Below are 20,568 nucleotides of genomic sequence, written 5' to 3'. Positions count from 1 at the left end.
GAGTCAGATCACAAGCCTCTTGAAGAAATCTGCAAGAAGAGTCTGTTGAGTGTCCTGAAGAGACTTCAGAGGATGCTTTTGAGGTTGCAAAGGTTCAACTTTGAAGTCATTTGCAAGAAGGGAACTGAAATTTATGTAGCAGATACGCTCAGCAGAGCCTACCTACCTTGCATAATATGAGAGAAGAAGAAAGGAGAAGTGTTTGAGATTGATTTCAGATCCCCAGCAGAAAAGGAGACAGTACATTGCCATCTCAGAAGAGAGACTACAACGAATTCAGCAAACAACACAGAAGAATACAGATCTGAACACACTCAAAGCTGTGATTCAGTCTGGATGGCCTGAGGTACGAGCGCAAGTTCCTCCAGAGGTCGAGACATTCTTCCCATTACGTGATGAATTATCGGTGCAGAATGGACTGATTCTGAAGTATCAGAGGAGATATTTTGGACAGACTACATTCGAGCCATATCGGAGTACAACGTTGCCTGAGAAGGGCTAGATAATGTGTCTACTGGCCCAACATGAACCGTGACATTGAACAGTTCATAGGCAAGTGTGACATCTGCAATCAGTTCCAGGCTGCTCAGCAGAAGGTACCCATGATTAGCCATGACATACCATCGAGACCATGGGAGAGTCGGATGTGATCTATTCGAGTTGAATGGATGAAACTACATGATTACTGTAGACTATTACTCTGACTTCTTCGAAGTGGACAGGTTGAGTGACAAGACTGCCAAGGAGGTAGTGAGCAAGTTGAAAGCAATTGTTGCAAGACATGGTATTCCAGACACGTTTGTCTCGAACAATGGACCCCCATATAGTAGCAAGGAGTTCAGAAACTTCATGCAGAAGTACGAGATAGAGCATGTTACCAGTTCACCTGGTTACCCTCAGTCTAATGGCAAGGCTGAGAATGCTGTGAAAACAGCCAAATGGTTGATGACCAAAGCTTTGCATGATGAGAGTGATCCATACGTAGCGGTGCTTGACTGGAGAAATACGCCGACCAAGAATATGGATTGTTCTCCAGTACAGAGATTGTTTGGTCGGAGGACTAAAACACTTCTACCAACAACAAACAAGCTCCTGAAACCCAGGGTTGTAGAGGGTGTGAAGAATTCTCTTTTGCGAAGGAAAGAGGAGACGAAGTTCTACAATCATGGTAGTAAGGAATTTGGCAAGCTCACAGGTGGTGAAAAGCATTTCGTCGTGACAAGAAATGGGTTAAAGCATGTGTCGAAGGTCAAGTTGATATAGTGACTATATATTTAAGTGTCAGTGTGCAGCAGGAGCAATGGCGGCCGCCAGTGTTTGCTGCACATGAGCATTCGGACGGCATTTACAGGAAATTGTCCGCAATAATAGGTGAAAGAGAGTATAGAAACATTAAGACTTTGGTAGTAAATAGATTTCGTATTTATTTAGCATTAGATTTTATTGAAACGCTCCAAGTGCCTGTGAGCTAACCCAGCCCTTGGGATTCATCAATGAAAGTGTGCACGTATAAGACTGTCGGGCAACGCTGTACACAACAGATGGAGCAAGGTCTTAATCCGCAGCTGCCGTTGTGTCGGCTGCATCGGACAAAAATCAGCGCAAAGAATCGCACCACTGCATTTACATTTCAATGAAATGAATTAGAACAACTTATACACTACTTCAGTGCCAGGTTGCAAATTCTGCATCATCGGCAGCACTACTTCAACTAATGGACTGTCAATTGCGTTATTCTGCTGTGTTCATACATGCACACAGCGGTGACGGTTGCGTAGGCTGGCCGGCAGACTTATTAGCATATTTCCCATGTGCCCTATTTCATAGCTGTTTCCTAGTGATTTACGCCACTGTAAAGTTATGAAATAATAACTGGACTCTGAAACTGAACGTATGCATATACATATATATATATATATATATACTATATATATGGTTTGCATTCCATAGAGCTTGCAAACAACACGCGTGCACACACACGCGCGCCCACACACACATACACGCACACACGAATGCACGTTACACGTCCACACACACACACGCGCGCACACACACACATACACGCAAAGACGAATGCAATTACACATGCACGTTACACGTCCACACACACGCGCGCACACATGTATACAGTCATACACGCACACACGAATGCACTTACACATGCACGTTACACGTCCACACACACGCGCGCACACATGTATACAGTCATACACGCACACACGAATGCACTTACACATGCACGTTACACGTCCACACACACGTGCGCACACACATACACGCACACACGAAAGCACTTACACATGCACGTTACACGTGCACACACCCGCGCGCACATGTATATATGTACACGTACACAGGGGTACCGTGGCGTTCGACACCTTCGCAAAATGCGATCAATAAATAACAATGGCGATTTTACTACATTATAAGTGGCGAATACAATTGGCAAACGATTTAACTGCTCACAAAATTACCATTGAATAATAAAGTGGTAAAACTGCAGTGTCGTGTAACTAACAATGTAGTAACTTAGTAATTGTACTAACTAATTCCGTAACCTAGTCATGTTATAAACTTACCTTTATATAAAACGACCTAGTTTTGTGTAGACTACAGTAAACTACATTGTTTTATTTTTACTTGACTTTTAAAATGTCTTCGTACACCTCTTTTCAAATACCCATAAGGCTAATAAGCCGCTATTTATGCCTTCCTTAGCACATATGATGAAGTGAACAGTGGCCATGGTTTTTCACTGGTGGCTATAAAATGACTTTGGTGGCTCAAGTCTCGGCTCAAACTCGCCCGCACGCTGTTAATTTACCATGTAATCCAATTAATCTATAGTATAGTATAGTATATAATATTATTACTATAAGTATACTATAGTATAGATTATATTGGATTACATGGTAAATTAACAGCGTGCGGGCGAGTGTATACGTGTACGTACGTACGTATTACACGCATTTTGACAGTGAGCGCATAGCTATCACGGCAGAGATGAACCCTGTTGCTATGGTGACAAAAGGAGATAATTCAAGGAAGACGCACTCCCGTGTAATTACCTGCTTCACACATGACGTACGGAGAGCATTGTCGAATCATAATTTACGTTTCACGCGAGCATAGATCTGTACCACCGCCAGGTTATACGCGCCGCCATCACTCACTACACGCCAACTGTTACAGCAGCTGAGCGGCAATATATCACTGATCAGACTAGAAAATTGTATAGAGAGACAGACCAATAATATCAGGGGTTAATAATAACAATAATAATAATGACAAATTATTGTCATTATTTGTCATTATTAACCCCTGGTCATATCAGCCAATAACACAGACACGCGAATGAGCGCATACGCGCGTACACACGAACGTACGCGGACATGTACACAAGAAGAAGGAGCGAGGGAGAGGAGATGGAGGAACAACGAGTGAGAAAGAGAGTGTGGAGAGCGGGAAAGGGGTGGAGGAGCATGAGAGAAGCTTATACAACAGCTCTTAATGCTCATAAACATGAAAGCTTTTTGCCCATTCGAAATTATCACACGTCGCAGCTATAAATGAATAGCCATTCCCAACCTAAGGAATTCTCACGAACCTAAGCTATAAATCTGTGACTGCTCCCTTACGTCACCTTAAACTTCATGGCATGAGGGTTTATTGAAATTTACACTTCATATCTGTAATGCTGCCAAAGGTCTAACAATGCGTAGCGTGTGCGTTAGCTATATAGAAACCTCACGTTTTGCTATGTTCGACATTTTTACCTCCGCCAAGGAGGTAATGTAATCGGTCTCATGTGTGTGTTCGTGTGTGCGTTCGTGTGTGTGTTCGTGTGTGTGTGTAGCCACTAGTGTTCGCGCGATCGATTCAGCAGCAGCTCGCCTTCGTGTGTGTGTGTAGCCACTAGTGTTCGCGCGATCGATTCAGCAGCAGCTCACCTTAGGGCATCGAGTCAGCAGCAGCTCGCCTTAGGGCATCCAGTCAGCAGCAGCCAGCAGCGAGCCAGCTGTTATACACATACATGTTACATGCTGGTGGAGGTATGCACTCTCCGTGAGTGCCCTCTGTCTAGTTCGTTTTGTTTTCGACTTTCTTTTCACTAGACTGGAGGATAAGTATATCTACTGACTATGGTATCGTTGGGATGTGGTTCGACTAACTTGGCAACCGATGGACTACATCATGGACGTCATTCGAATGGGAAGTGTCTCATAACATCGGAGTGCTTTTATGTCACTACATAGTGACAATAATGTGAATGAATGAAATGAATATGAACTAGACAGAGGGCACTCAAAGAGAGTGCATACCTCCGCGAGCGTGTAACATGTATACATGTGTATAACAGCTGGCTCGCTGCTGGCTGCTGCTGACTGGACGCCCTAAGGCGAGCTGCTGCTGACTGGACGCCCTAAGGCGAGCTGGTGCTGAATCGATTGATCAGTTGAGCGTGTGTATAACAGCTGGTTCGCTGCTGGCTACACACACACACGAACACACACACGCGAGCGATTGCATGACCTCCGTTTGCAACGCGGAGGTAATAATTTAACAGACCATTCGGTCATCAACCAATCAAGCAACTACTGTAAACGCGCAGTAATGCACGAGCTAAACCCTCGCGGATCTATATTTTAAATTCGCTGTTTACACAACGTTTCATCTGATCCATAAAAAATTTCCACGCAGTCTATTATTATCAAGAGTACATAATAGAGATAATTGTTATTATCTACCTTATAGATCATCGCGAGGAAATCGAAACCCCGCCTGCGCTTGGCGGTATGTTATGTACTGGCACGTAACAAAAAAACGATCCGCATCGCAGGAAGCTCTGCCCAAACGCAGACCGCTGTTTGTAGACATTGGCAGCAAGAACAAGTCGGCACCTGCAGCTACAGCACACACGCGGCCATTGACTATATATAACATCGAGGATATAGAGGAGTATAGAGGATATAGAGATATAGGGATAGGGATATAGGGATAGAGGGATCTAGATATAGGGATAGGGATAGAGGGATCTAGATATAAATATAGGGGATTAGATATAGGGATAGGGATAGGGGATAGCTATAGGGGATATAGATATAGGGGTAGGGATATAGAGGAGGATACTATCTATATAATATAGAGGATGTTATATATAGTCAATGGCCGCGTGTGTGCTGTAGCTGCAAGTGCCGACTTCTTTTTGCTGCCAGTGTTTGTAGAGAGAGAGAGAGAGAGAGAGACGCACGGGAGAAAGAGAAGAGAGAGAGAGAGAGAGAGAGAGAGAGAGACAGAGAGAGAGAGAGGCGAGAAAGAGAAGAGAGAGAGAGAGAGAGACGAGAGAGAGAGCGAGAGAGAGAGAGAGATAGAGGAGAGAAAGAGAGAGAGAGAGAGAGAGAGAGAAAACATGCTCGTCGCGGGGTCTAGTTCCAGCCGATTGTGCCTCGCTCCAACGGCAACCACTTTCCTACCCACCCACACACACACGTATCAGTTTCAATTCACTCACACCCACTGCGATGCTGTCTATCCCCCACACCCACTGCTAGGCAGCCCACCCCCAACCCCTGCTATCCTTCCCACGCCCACTGTGAGACTGTCCCATCCCTCCACCCTGCCAAAATATTCTGTTCCCACACCCACTGCTTGATTACCCTTCCCACTCACTACTCCCCCTGCTAGAATATTCATACCAAACACACTGCTAGACTATTCTGTCCCCACACACACTGCTACACTATTCATCCCTCCACCCACTGCTAGGTTATATTCTGTCAACACACACGCACGCACGCACGCAAACTGCTAGATAATCCATCCCCACCTACTGCTAGACTATTCTTCCTCCCACCTACTGCTAGACTACCCTTTTCACCACCGCAGGACTACTCATCCCCTTAGCCTACACCGTTACTATCCCATCCCCACTGCAGCACTACTCTAGTAAAAGCTGCCCGAATGCAAATAAAAATGCCCATCGCACTTCGAAACACGCAACCGACGCACGATCCCCTTCGCTATCCGCAGTAAAATGCTCGCTGTACCCTGCCAACGCATACACCGCACACATACACACACATGCATACGCGCGCGCGCCTGTGATCCTGCCGAACACTGCCTTCTAGCTAGGAGCCAGCGCACACCGACCGACAGGCATCTGTAAACAGCACTTCGTAGTTAAGAACGATGCCGCATGTACGTATAATGAAGGCTCAGACTCAGAGCGGGCGCTCCTTGGAGTCTTTGCATTAGAGCTGCGACTTGTAGGCAGGCAAGCAAGCGAGCGCTCTCCCTCTCACTCACATCCATCCTCACCCACTCGCTCGCAGAACAAACGTATGTTCAGTGCCTAATTGGCAAACTATGTTTCCCAGAAGACAAGCGGCTAATTAGCGAGATTAGATGACGTAATCTAGACGGAAATGTGATTCACGCGCGTGCTAGTTATCATTGAGAGCCGTATTTCGCTGGCCCTCACCAACACCAGATCTGATCAGTTTTGCCCTGGTGACATTCCATTATGTCAACACATGACGATGCATCTTTTGCTAATTTGCAAACAGTTTTTATACTGTACTCTCATCCCATAACCCCTTCGCCACGAACAGTCTCTGTTCCCCAAATATGAATTCTGCCTAGCAGATACGGTGGGTGGGGTGGGGGGGAGGGTGCTGGCTCACACGTGAATGAATGAGGTATGATCAGCTAATGCCTTGCATAACAGCTGGCACTCGCACACGTGAAAATGAAAGCTACAGCAGCTGCTAGAATCAGAAGCATGTGCATGGCGCTGCTGTGGATGGCTACTGGTGGTGTCAGACGTGGGTGGTTGCTTCTGGTGTTGGTGTAAGCGGTTGCTTCTGGTATGCTTATATGGTGGTGGTGTGGATGGCGGCTGTGGGTGGTGGTGGGAATGCGGGCTGGTAGTGGTGTGGGCACTTGCTACTGGTGGTGGTGTGGGTGGGTGCTGGTGGTGGTGGTGTAGGTGGGTACTGGTGGCAGTGTTGGTGGTGGTGGAAATGTGGGCTGGTAGTGGTGTGGGCACTTACTACTGGTGGTGGTGGTGGTGTGGGTGAGTACTGGTGGCAGTGTGGGTGGGTGCTGGTGGTGGTGGTGGTGTGGGTAGGTGGGTGCTGGTGGCGGTGTGGGTGGGTACTGGTGGCAGTGTGGGTGCCCGGGCACGGTGGGTACTGGTGGTGGTGTGGGTGGGTGCTGGTGGTGGTGTGGGTGGGTGCTGGTGGTGGTGGTGGTGTGGGTGGGTACTAGTGGCAGTGTGGGTTGGTACTGGTGGTGGTGTGGGTGGGTGCTGGTGGTGGTGTTGGTGGGTACTGGTGGTGGTGGTGTGGGTGATTATTACTGGTGGTAGTGTGGGCAGTTGCTACTGGTGGTGGGGTGGGTGGGTGCTGGTGGTGGTGTGGGTGGGTGCTACTGGTGGTGGTGTGGGTGGGTGCTACTGGTGGTGGTGTGGGTAGGTGCTGGTGATGGTGTGGGTGGCTGATGATGATCGTATAATAATTCTATGTTGCATAGACATATATTTGAATAAAAATGCAATACACAATCAGGGGTAGAAATTAACTTTTGAACACTGGAGTCCAACGGGCACCCTACCCTCAAAAAGAGGGAGGCCGCAGCAAAATGAGGGAGTCTGCAGTCTGAGGTTCAAAATTAAAGATATTAACAATAACGCATGTGCTTCTTTTTAAGATTCATGCGGTTGCACGTCTGCCCAATTTTCTTTGGACATTAGCTGAAAAAATATGGTAATTATGGTATGGCACAATTTTCAGGGAGTCACACGAACTCCTGCATATGTCAAATCAGGGAGTATTTGACTCCGGACTCCCGTTAATTTCGCACCCTGCACAATGTAATACATACTCACATAATGGGATACATGTATGCGTAGAGAAGCTCTAACTTACCTGATGGCATGTTATGAAGAGAGCCAGCCATGTGAAGACACCAGCTATTCCCTGTGCTAATGCTGTCTGTAGAAATATAGGCTCTATCAAGTCTGTCACGTTAAACTCAGCTGGCTGTGTCGTGTCTTCATGGACCAGGCTGGCAGCACTACTTGAGACATCACCCACACTAGCATCAGATGTTGGGATGGCTATATCCATTTTAGTCCTATACTTGGAACCTGTCAATATCAATTGTTTAGTTAAAGGAGTCATTTACTTAGTTTGTTCAATCAAATTATTGTATTTATAGAATGGAACAAATAAATTCAGTGTAAAAATGTGCTTACCACACAGATTATACGTAATTAAACATGGATATATGTATAATAGTTTTGTGATACCATTTTAACATGTACATCAGTGACATTGCTTACATTGACTATCTTACTATAATTTGGCGAATGTTGTATGTATGTTAATGAAAGGTTCCGTCAGTTTGGATCCAAATAGCGCCAAATTTACAGAAGAGATCGATGAGTACACGGGACGGGTTCTAAACTATACTCGGTTGAAAACCGTTTGTTCGGTCTTAAAAAAGACAACAAAACACAAAAAGGTAAACATTTGCCTGAAAATAGGGGGCGCTGTTTTGTTTTCGTTCTGTTTGTATTTCGTTTTGTTTCAACAGGTTTCAATTTCGTGTTGTTCTGTTCTGTGTGTGTGTGTGTCTGAGATTTGTGTAAGCCCCATAATGTAAGTAGAAATAACCATGTAATAATGAAGTTAAATATGTCAGTAGCTATTAGGCCATAGGTTTCCATATGAGATGTACAAGTTGAATTCATCAGTGCAGATTTTTTTGGAAGTCTGCATGCTGTACAGTGTAGCGGGTGCCGTGGACACCATCTGTCACAAGCGGTCCGATCACAAGCACGTAATATTACGTCGTCCGCACAGAGTGCAACAATGCGTAGAAATAAGCGATCACAACACGCCAATATTACCTGTCCGCACACAGTGGAAACATGCGAAGCACGTAATATTACGTTTACGTTATACCCATTCACAATCTATCTATATTCTAACTTTGGAGTCCGTATCATCAACAGTACATAGCATACAATAAAACGTTTGTGTGTGGGTGTGTGTATTTCACTGTGTACTTGCCAAACAAATGGTTAATGTGTTAGCGTGTAAGCATGATTGTACATGTATTTGTATTGAACTTCTCAACATAAAAAACAAACATGTGCAACAACCTAACTTCCATATAACACTTACACATAACAACTACTTGCACTGGTAACATGCATCACAGTCACTAAGCCCGCGCGTAGCGCGGGTTCAGCTAGTTTTCATAAAACAAGCGATTACAACCTTTGTACTTGTGACTTAAACATAGAATGCATGCATGCACGCACATCTGGGTGGCATGACATCTACAAAATCTTAGCTGCACAATGTCATGGTTTGATATCTTATTTCCTAGACCAGGGCACGAAATTCAGATTTTTTGGCCCCGGTCCAGAAAGCTGGTAACAGTAATTTATACCAGCCCTCACAAATTTGTTTGTAAAATCATGTCATGTTCACGCTTGCCATTCTCGATTTCAAATTTGTAAAATGTTTGATAAGTTATGGCGTGATATCCTTCAGATAAAACAATAAATAAATGTAGCCTATTTGCTATAAATAATGTAGGCAATAAATAAAAATGTAGGTACTTGCTAACACGGCTGAAACCACCGGCTCGGAGGGCCGGTGTTTTGCCAATGTTACCGGCCCTCCAAATAATTTGCCGACAAGAATATGTATGCAGCATGTATCTTGCATGTCGCTGAGCCTAGCATGCGTCTATGTTGTACCCAAACTTGGAATCTGCACAATCTCGAGATTGTGCAATGATTGTGCTACCCAAACTGCGGATTCCCTAGTTTGGCTGACCAATCTCAAGATTGGGCAAACTGAAAACAGTCGGTGATTCAAAAACCGCTCATAGCGAGTGTGTGGTGTGCGTGGTGCAAACTAGGAAGAAATTTATCTCATAATTATCCAATTATTTATTATAATCATTTAATATTTATACAAAGGTGCCAAACACATTGAGGAAAGAAGGTATACGACCTTATAATTATATAGTTATGATATAACATTTGAAATCCTAATAATCATATGTTTGTGCAAGCTCTGTTTACCTCTGTTTGCCCAATCTCAAGATTGGTTGCCCAAACTGTGGACGCGCTGAAATTCCAAGTTTGTGCAAGATTCCAAGTTTGGGCACAACATCTACAGGGTGCGAAATTAGCACCGGCCCATCGACATATGCAGAAAGAGTTAAGTAAGGGTTGGATTGAGTTCTGATTATCTGCACTTCTATTTTGGCAGCTAATTATTCTTTATCGTGTGCCTGGCTTCATGTTGTATGCAATCATACATTCATGTATAGCCTTGTAATGTAACCTAGCATGCATCCAGTCATCTAGGACTTAAGATGTCAACCACAACAGTATGTAACCGGTACTGTGGTAGCACTCTCACCAGCTCACTGATCAGGCGATTGACCCTTAAACAGTAACGCTAACATTAACAGTAACAATTTAGAGGTACTATCAAGAACCTCGTGAATTCACTGAATTCAGAATTGCACATGTGACATCGATAATGACTAAATGAGCCTGAGGGAAGAATTCTGAACTGCACAAAATAAAATAAACCAATTTGGACTTCTAACATACCACGGTTTACGTTCACGAAAGGTATTAAGCGCTAAAACACCTACACACACAAGTGCTATGGCGTAACCTACTGATAGTGATAGCACGACTCTCAGCGACAGCGATGAGATGCGGTTTCGTTGACGTGAGAAAATGCAATCACACTCACACACACGGACTCGACACTGCCACTGCCACTTGCACTGCCACTGGCACTGTCACTGGCGCTGGCTCACTGAATACAGACAATTGTTCTCAACAACAATTTATTTGAGGTTTATCTTGTAGCAAGCACCTCATCTCCGTCTACATAAATGTTCTCCTCGGAAAATATAAATCAAATCATCAATATAACGTTACAAAGTCAGGCCATCTGGTAACAAATTGCAAAAGGTAACAGCAAAAAATGTACACAAGCAAAATTCATCAGCGCCATCTCGCGTCTGAAACGAATAGCAAACTTCGATTTGCATCATCAACGTCTGCGTCACAACCAGTTAGGTGGTGATTTTAGGACATGTTCCGCCCAATATTATAATATTAGACGATATATGATTATATGATGCGTATATATGATCCATTCTGCCAAATGTTTTGTTACAGTGAGTATTGGAATAAATCATTTTCTACTTTCCATTCAGGCATTCTTGCAAAGATGAAAGAACCCTATTTATTAGCGTCGAAGATTCAAGATGGCGTATGACAGCGCGAGATGCAGGTAAACAAGGTAAACCATAGGCATAGGCATAGAGCCTAAGGCTAGATGTAAACAAACAATAATGCTGCAGGTGATCAGGATTTATTAGTCTACATTATTTACATGTACCTAAATTCCTATTATAGACAATACACGATCTGTACCTATACATATATATGCATACATACATTCATAAATTCATAAATTTATTGCAATGTCAAGTTAATTACTATAAATTAGTAATAGTAAGCAATCAAGTACCTAATTAGCATAGCTACTAGTACTACTACTACTACTAGTACTATTACTACTAAGCGCGTAGACAACCTCCTAGCTAGTAGTTAGCGAGCTCGACCACACCGCGCTCACTATAGTCCCCCAGCAGGGTACTCCCGCGAACTAGACAGTCTGCAGCCCCGGAATCATCCGCGCCGAAGGCGCTCAACCGCCACCGCGGTAGCGGCCACTTTTTAGCAATGTCGCTGCTTACCCAACGCAAAGTATCGCCGGTCCTTCCAGGAGAGGCTTGAAGCCGGCTTTTTCGATGAATTGAGGCAGTTCTGCCCATTGCACGAGGATCTCACTAACCGCAGTTATGTAGAGACGAGCTAGAAATGCTGCGCAATTTCGTAGGCTACTAGGCGCGTTGTTCTTTTCTGTAATAACGGAGTTTTTGTTGACATTGTAACAATATATATCGCTCATGCGTTAGCGTTGACATGGCTGAGATTAGAGGATACGCTATATACGAATTCGTCTTCGCTATTCGTAGTACATTAAGTTAGTTTCATTGTCACTGTTATCTGCTATTGTATCTCTGCATAGTTACACTCCTCATCAAACTAAAGTCTAGTAAAGATTTCAACATGGTGGCAGAAGTGCCTAAACTGTGAACAGTGGGAAGCTTGAACTGTAAGTGTTCCGTAAGAATTCACGATGGAAATTTCCGGAGTGCTCCGACTCGGACGGCCCAAGGATAGAGAACATGAGTCCCAATAAAAACCAATGTGCCTCGTACTCGTGATTCTACAGGCACCTAGGCTATATATATATATATAATCTAACACGATCCCCCAATGCGAGCATCGAATTGTATCCACACCTACGAATACTTCTATTGACTACAAGTAACATGTTACATAATTACTAGTAGTAGTAAGTAACTACTAGTACTATCTACTAGTACTACTAAGTACCAGGACTACTAGTACTACAGGTAATAACTAGTACTAGTACTAGTTACTACCAGGAGCTAATAATGACAAACTTGTTACGTACTAGTAAGTTACTTAATATTAATATGACGACTCCTGTTAGTGTTTAACTAGTACTCCTACTAAAATATAAATAAAATATAATGCTAATAAATACGAATTCTATTTACTACACTTCTTCATGTTTCTTATAGCAGAGGCCTACTCTTTTGACCTATTATTGCCGAGTTTCTGTCCAATTTCCGTCGAAATCCTACGTCCAACGTACGCCTGCCGTGGCATTATCTCGCGGGCGCGACTGTTGCACGCCTTACACAAATATATAATAGCAGGTAGGAAAGCGTGCTGGCAAAATTCGGCTCAGACGCTGCGGCACCTTAATTTGAAACCTTCACAGCACGATATACACATTCAACAGCTTCGCATCTTTGTTTCTTCTCACTTGAACAACAGTATTCACGTTGTTTATAAAAACATAATTCGTCTCTTGTTCGTAAACCGACGCTTGTCATGCGAAATCACACAGACTGACGAAATTCTCCCTCGCGTTCGGCGCGAACCTTGGCCCAGTAATGGAAATGGCTGTCAGCCGGCAACAACCTGCAATCGTTTTTGCAACGTTCCATGGCCGAGGCTCCCGGTACGCCGGGAAGAATAAAAAAAGAAAAGGTTTTTGCACCCTCGTGGTGGAAAAAAAGGCAGTGGCGGCCGCCTGGCGCCCCTATAGCGCACGACTGCAAGCTCGCTTCCACCTCTTGCGCTTAGCCTTAGTCAACTCGATGGGTAATCGAGGTGGGAGTGAGTCGCCAGTCTATATACGCCTCTTGTCCTTGCAGCCATTGTCATTCCCTGGGCAAGGTTCGCGAACACGAAAAATTTCGGTCAGTCTTTCTGTGATTTCGCGTGACATCATGCTAGGTTTACGAAACGAGACATTATGTTTTTATAACAAGCTTGAACATGGTTTCTCACGTCCCCATAATGTCTGCCCTCTGTGTCCGCCACTAAAATTGTGGACTGTTCGCTTGGCATGCTATGGATGCGTGCGCCGGCAGTAAGCTATTCGGCGCACGGTCCATAGCTGCAGCGCTGCATACTGTCCGTAGGACGTTCCCGTCCTCGCGGTCCGCGTGCGCCTTTGCCAGCGGAACTGGCGCGCACGATCTGGCGCTCGAGCACTTCGGGTCAACAACACCTTCTTTCGGCAACATGTTCCTAGAATCCCCCCCTCGCCCCCACCGTCTCATTCTGCGATACAATAATGTAACCCAACCCAAGAGGATAGGCGTAACCCCTATCCTCTTGGGTTTGGGTTACATTATTGTATCTATGCCGGAACGTACCCTGGTAATTATTTGATATGGGTTAGGGTTAGGGTTAGGGAGTAAGCGCCGCTATACTAAGCTTGGCGATTCCTTAGAGCTCGTTCGTGGAGTAGGCGACGGTACGGTCCGGTCAGTATTAGATAGTACCAGGGATCGGGTTAGCGTTTTCCGGTATACCGGACCGTACTTTGGCCTACTCCATCTATACTAGTCTTGGTCAATCGCCTACCGCTTACCTCCCTAACCCTAACCCCTAACCATATCCAAATAGTTACCAGGGTACGTTTGGCAGTACTCTGGGGGACATAGGACCCTAGATGAACTCCGTTAAGTAGCCTGTTACGCGTAGTATTTGCATCTCGCCCGAAACTGGAACGGCTCCTAAGTGCGGGCCATGGCGCGCAGCTCTTTTTGTTTTTCTCGTTTGGTTTGTTGTTGTTTAAATCTTGTTTTTGCAGGACCGTAGGAAATAGTCAGCCATGCTCTTGTTTTTCTTTTGGTTTCGCGCTGTAACCTGACACACATAAACATCTTTACTAACTTTTAACTACAGCTGAGAGGGTCTAGTGTCCCCCAGGGTACTGGCGGAACGTACGCTGGGTACGGTCGTATATCCGGAACGCTACCCCTGTACTATCTAATATGCCGGACCGTCCTCGCCTACTCCACTAATGAGTCTAGGGAGTCGCCTAATTGCCCCTAATTTCCCTAACCCTAATCCTAACCCTAACCCTAACCCTAACCATATCAAGATAAGTTACCAGGGTACGTTCCAGCAGTACCCTGGGGACTATAGAACCTATGAGCCTTACTACATTTGGGGTGTGTCTATATTCAGGCGCCAAGACCCATACGGAGATAATTTGCATATTTTTTTCAGCTGGTCGGTTTGTGTTATAACCAATCGGATGTAATCGCGGTGGAGAAGGAGGGGAGAAGCTAGGTGGAGAAGGAGGAGGGGGAGAAGGGCAAGAAGGTGGGGTGAGGAGGGGGAGAGCTGGTCGGAGAAGGAGAGGGAGAAGCTGGTGGACGGAGGTGGTGAGAAGGAGGAGGTGTGGAGAAGGTGGGCAGGGAGGTGCCCTTCTCCCTGGCACCACGTTCTCCCTTCTCCACGCACCTTCCAGCCACCAGCCCTTTTTTCTCCCCTCGATGGCCACACCACATCCCCTTCTCCCATGAGCTTCTCCCCCCCTCTCCCCTTCTGCCACCAGCTTCTCCCTCCTCTCTGCAACCACCTTTTCCCTCTCCCCTTCCTTCCTTCTCACCAAGCTTTCTCCCCTCCTTCTCACAGCTTCTTCCTCCTCCACACCTTTCTTCCTTCCTCCCGCTCCTCTTACCGGCAGCTTCCTCTTCTTTCTCTTTCTCCACCACCTTCTCCCTTCCCCTTCTCACCCGTTCCTCTCTTCCACCAGCTTCTCCCCTCCTCCTTTCTCCACCCCCTTCTCCCTTCTTTCCTTCTCGCTCCTTCACCATCGTTCTTTCACAGCTGGAAAGTGACGTCAGCGAACACGGCGAATTGACATCTGATCTGGTTTATAAAACACAAAACCACGTGATAAAAATGCAAAAATTATCTCCTGTACCGGCCTGAATATAGACAAACCCTACTACATTGCAAATTGTTTTAATCAAATGTTTCCATGAGTGACCGGGTTGGCCGCCATGTTTGTTTATTGCGACCGTTTTCGATGGGCGAGATGCGCAGGTTACTACTGCGCATGCTGCGCATGTGCACTTAGGAGCGTCCAGTTTCGGGCGAGCGTCCAAATACTATGGTACAGGCCTACTATAGCCCGCGTACAGTAACTGCCGCAGGCTTTCATTCTCGTGGCCTTAAAGTAAGCTCGGATTCGGTAAAAAATCAATAGCAATTGGTTACTAGTATTACGATACAAATATAAGTTACTCACTCTAGCAACCACACCACACATAGTGATTCACTACCAGGTAATTACTTAAATAGCAATCAGTGTATGTGTTGCGTGCAATCTTCCGATCTGCACTATTTCAAGATTGCACTGTGCATTCTCAAGATCACGCAGCGCAATCTACCGATCGGCAGACTGCAGACTTATATATATAATATAAATTATTTTGTGATACGTGGATCTTTGTGAATCAATTCACAGTGTGATTAAAGTGATTCTTTACTCTAGGTTCTAGGATTATTTTCAGGTTAAAATTACGCTACATAAAAAGTTTCATGGCTCAATCACCATTAGAATTTTTTTTTTATGTTTTAAAACTAATGACTACAGTTTGATTACAATGACGGTGGCGCCACTCAAAGCGCATGAGCTGAAAATTTGCGCAAAACGACTTTTCAGCCAAAGGCCACAGACCGAGGGTGTTTCTTATTTATTAATTTAAAAGCAAAAGGATTGTAATATATTATAAACGACATATAGTTTCAGTTATATTGTGGATAAATTTTTCCTAAAATGAACATCGTTCAGTTAAATAGTATTTTGGTATAAATACAATTGCACCTTTGTGATTAGCCCTCGGTCTGTAATGTGCAAAGATATTGGGAAATGCGCAACTTTTTCAGGGTGGCAGCACGCTCGCGGGTGTCAAAGGCGCCGTTCAAATTTTGTGGCGTTGATGTATAATTAATTATAACAATTAAATTAGGTATCTGGTAACAAGTACGTGTGGGTATAGACGATTTGTTATACAGTAAGTACAGTTATATGCAGTAAAATCCTGGAGTCTAGTATCCCTTTAAATGCTTCATAATTTTCTTATCTTTATTTTGCTTCTTCTTTTAACTTAGGGAAAACCATAAATCTTCAGCTCTCATAGTGACTTATGTCAGTCTACGGTAAATGTCATCACTCTCGTGAAATACGCACTATAATGTATCAGTAATGGTGATCTATCGTCTGTTTTAGTCATCGACATTCCCATCATATCATACAGTGAGAAATGAGCTCTGCACGTCGCGAACAAAGTCTGAATGAAGAATCTAAAATCATTGCTATGTTTGCAAAACAGGAGCCATGTGAAGTGACTGCTGATGGAGACATTCTATTTGGCAACGGCAAGCGGATAGTACAGCAGCCATGGTATGATGTGCAAGAGCACTATGAGCCAGTAGCATGTGACCTGCCATCATCAAATTCCAACCTCATGTCCAAGAGTTCCAGGACAGGTGTACCTATTCCTGCACCAAGAAAATGTAACATGGCCGCAAAGGAATCTAGTCGCGAGTCATCTTCGGTCAAGGCAATTCTGGACAGATTTGAGCATAACAATGATGGGGTAAATGCCAATGCTGATCGTAATGCGAAAAGAACGGCACATTCAAACAAAATCGCAACAAATCGTCCCACCAGTTCCGCTCCTGGAGCTCATGGCAAGGTGATGCGAAACAGGAAGGTTCTGAGCAATGCCTTGTCACTGGAAGATATCAGCGAAGGCGAGTGCCTTGAGTTAAAGCTAAGTGAACGGCTGCGTGCGCAGGTCAACGAGGACCTAGCGGCAGCCGGTCTCGAAGGTGACAATCAACTGCTGATACTGGACGAATGTGGCATCAATCTCACGACAGCCAAACCCTCGCGCCAACGTGCGTGTCGTGATTTACAGACACCCACGCTCCAGCAGTCTGCTCTCACACCCGCATCTAAATCCAAACAGAAGTCCGGTCCGTGCTTCGACGTATTGGCCGCGGTTCTCGCCGATGTAGTACGTGACTGCGTTGATGGAAAGGTAGAGACCTGCGGCCGTAGTTCGTCACCGTCGCTGTCACCGTCTTTGTCACCGACGTCGTCATTGCATTCTGACTTTGTTCACCTTGTATGTGACAACACAAACATTGCTGTCCCCTTGCAAGATTCAGTGCAGGGTGAGTCATCATCTCGGAATGTACCGAAAGAACACCTACCGTCTTCTGCCAAATTACACGTATCAGATCGTGTCGCGTTGTGGGGTCAGAGTGCCGAGCGATCGCAGAGACAGAGAGTCATTTCGTCGGCCGTGTGTGAACCCGCTGTCATCACTGACCATGTTCCACCCTCTTCTACACATTTACACGTGTCGGACAGCGCCGCGTCTTTTGGTCAGAGTGGCGAACGATCACACAGACTCACCTCAGCAAATGTTTGTGAACCTGCCGTAGTCTTTGACCATGTTTCACTGATGCACGAGCCTTTAGAAAACTCTCAAATTAATCGGGTGTGCGCCGGTTCAGCAGGAGTAATAAAAAAATCTGGCGACGATGTAAGTGAAAGATCAACTGCTCCGTCTTTGTTGCTGTCGATGCAGAATGAGCGCGATCCACGAGAATGTGGAGCATCCATTCGGCTTGATAGTAATCCTTTTCCTCGCAGCACAGAAGAAGCCACCTCTCCCGACGCCGGCGTGATCCACGCCGATCCGCATCGCGTCGCAACTCGCCGAAGTTCTCGATTCTCGAAAAGCTCCTCGCTCGATTCACGAGTGAACGCCTACGCGTGCTGCCACTGCCGCTGCCACGGAGACGACTCGGCGACAACGCATATCAGCTCAGTGCGACCGCTTGGTGACGAATGGAAAGACGCTCATGTGGTCACCACTGAGCGTGCAGTGACCGAAGGTAACGAGGCTGCAGCGGACAGCGGACTGACGAAGATAAGCGTCGCGCATGCCAACAAACATTCCGTCGAGGACATAAGACGAGTTCCCGACAAAATCTACTGTGCAATATGCAAGCCGAAGGGCGAGCGGAAAATAACGACCGAGAGAGTTCGGAACGGTATGCACAAGCGGATTCCGCACAGAGTCGTCGCAGTTCTGAGTGATGCAACGCAGCCTCTCGACACGGAGGACAGCAGTGGTAGCGATTCAGATTATGGTGTGTACGAGCCGATGAATGAGGAGCGGAAATTTCTCGAGAACCTAAAGCTAGCGAGCATCCAGCCCATGCCAGCAGTTCATGCTGAAGGCAGTGTCCTCATGGGTAACTCTCCAGGACGAGAGCCACTTGATCACAACCCTGATGTTAGCACCGACACAAAAAATAACTGCATTCCGGCCCGGACTGAAATCAGTAGAAGCGGGTACGATCACTCACTAAAGCAAGACAAAATCCTTCCCAATGACCGAGTGCCCGAAGCTCAACAATCGCATGTTGATGTGGAAGACAAATCGCCTGCAAATTCTTCTAGTGAAATTCGCGATGTGGGTTTGGCAAGGAACAGCATACACTCCACATCGTCGCAACACATACACCAGCGTGCCGGTGTTTCCTCTGAGGCTCACATAGATGGAAACCCACTGTACGAGGCTTCCTTTTTCCAAGAAACACCTTCTCTTGCGGAATCCATGCCAGCTGAACATATCTATGAGGCGGTCAGCGTGACCATGACACATTCATCTGGCAAGCAGGAGCGTTCGTGTTCACCTGACAGCAACGATCCAGGCTACGCAGAGATAAATTCCACACTGCTGGGAGGAGACGATACTCTGTCAGTGGCAGTGCAAACAGGTACTTGCTCCCGCATGAAGAATTTATTTGAATATGAGGCACTGTGTGAATGCAGTCCATAGCACCATAGTTGTTTCTATTGTCATATATGTTTTTATAATTTTTATATAACTAGTGCATTTTGCAAGTTTTGAAATTCATCCATCCATCTATCGATTGATTCATTCATGCATCCATCCATCCATCTATTTGTCCATTCATCAATCCATTCGTTTATTCATTAGACCATCTGTCCATCCATCAATCCATCCATCCATCCATCAAACCATCCATCCATCCATCCATCTACCCATTTACAATAAAGAATCCTATGCAACTCATTAAATAAGTTCATTCGGTTGGTAGACTAATATATATAACAGGGTTCATTTTTACTCAACCGTGAAGATTGGAAACGTACTGCTTACGTTTCGCCTCCTGCCAGGAGGCTTTCTCAACTTTCAACTTCTTTTTCAACGTCACCTAAAAAATGCAGGTGTGGCTTCAACAGTTAGACCGTTTGAGACCCTAAAACGGCTTTTGGTACACCCTAAGGACAGAACAGATATGCACAACATTACGGACTGTGTCTACAAGATACCGTGTGCAATGTGTGAAAAAAGTTACATTGGAGAAACCGGCCGAAAATTTGAAACCTGCTTTAAAGAACACAGAAGGACGTAGACACCGTAGCACCCAAATCGTTCACAAGGGCCCAACGAAAACAGTCGGCTACCGAAATCACCAAATCTGCGATCACTGACCACGTAGCGAAGGACAATCACACTATCGATTGAGAGATTTCGAAGATCATCGATCGCGAGCCAATCAAAATCAGGCGTTGGATTAAGGAGGCCATCTAGATTCGCAAGTCCCCGAACACCAACCAGGACGAGGGAGATACAGGCTTAGTCACGTGTGGACTAAGCAATTGACCGCCACACCATCTGGTGGTCAAAACTGATACTCATCAGTTAGCTTTGAGAAAGCCTCCTGGCAGGAGGCGAAACGTAAGCGGTACGTTTCCAATCTTCACGGTTGAGTAAAAATTAACCCTGTTATATATAAGATTCCTATGCAGTATTGTCAATTGGTTGGTGAATACCTGTGGTGCTTTACCTTTGCCCATGTTCGAAGGTCAGAAAGTGCGTTCAGAACCGGTCTACGCCATGGTAGACCGAAGCAAGAAGACGCCTCGGAAGCCAGTGAGCACCGGCAACACGTCTCCATCCTCGACGCCAGCTCCTGTAGCTGCTAACGGA

At 45.4% G+C, this 20,568-nt stretch overlaps 2 protein-coding genes across 2 annotated transcripts in view; both read left to right on the top strand.

The window, feature by feature from the left end:
• Nucleotides 1-678: 678 nt before the first annotated feature.
• On the top strand, nucleotides 679-1,263 carry LOC106821072 (uncharacterized protein K02A2.6-like). The gene has a single exon (XM_014825716.1). It carries the CDS (start codon nucleotides 679-681, stop codon nucleotides 1,261-1,263), a length of 585 nt encoding a protein of 194 aa, XP_014681202.1.
• A 9,815-nt stretch (nucleotides 1,264-11,078) lies between these two features.
• Nucleotides 11,079-20,568, top strand: part of LOC106821105 — an 11,601-nt gene continuing 2,111 nt past the window's right edge. The window contains exons 1-4 of the mRNA XM_014825768.1: nucleotides 11,079-11,125; nucleotides 11,266-11,351; nucleotides 16,858-19,327; nucleotides 20,444-20,537. Of these exons, the coding sequence (XP_014681254.1) occupies nucleotides 11,337-11,351; nucleotides 16,858-19,327; nucleotides 20,444-20,537 (2,579 nt within the window). The 5' untranslated portion in view covers nucleotides 11,079-11,125; nucleotides 11,266-11,336. The remainder of the gene's footprint in view (nucleotides 11,126-11,265; nucleotides 11,352-16,857; nucleotides 19,328-20,443; nucleotides 20,538-20,568) is intronic.

This window comes from Priapulus caudatus, unplaced genomic scaffold (genome assembly GCF_000485595.1).
Source record: "Priapulus caudatus unplaced genomic scaffold, Priapulus_caudatus-5.0.1 Scaffold58, whole genome shotgun sequence".
Lineage (NCBI taxonomy): Eukaryota > Metazoa > Priapulida > Priapulimorpha > Priapulimorphida > Priapulidae > Priapulus > Priapulus caudatus.
The sequence above is the reverse complement of the archived record's forward strand: the minus strand, read 5'-3'. Positions and strand labels throughout refer to the sequence as shown.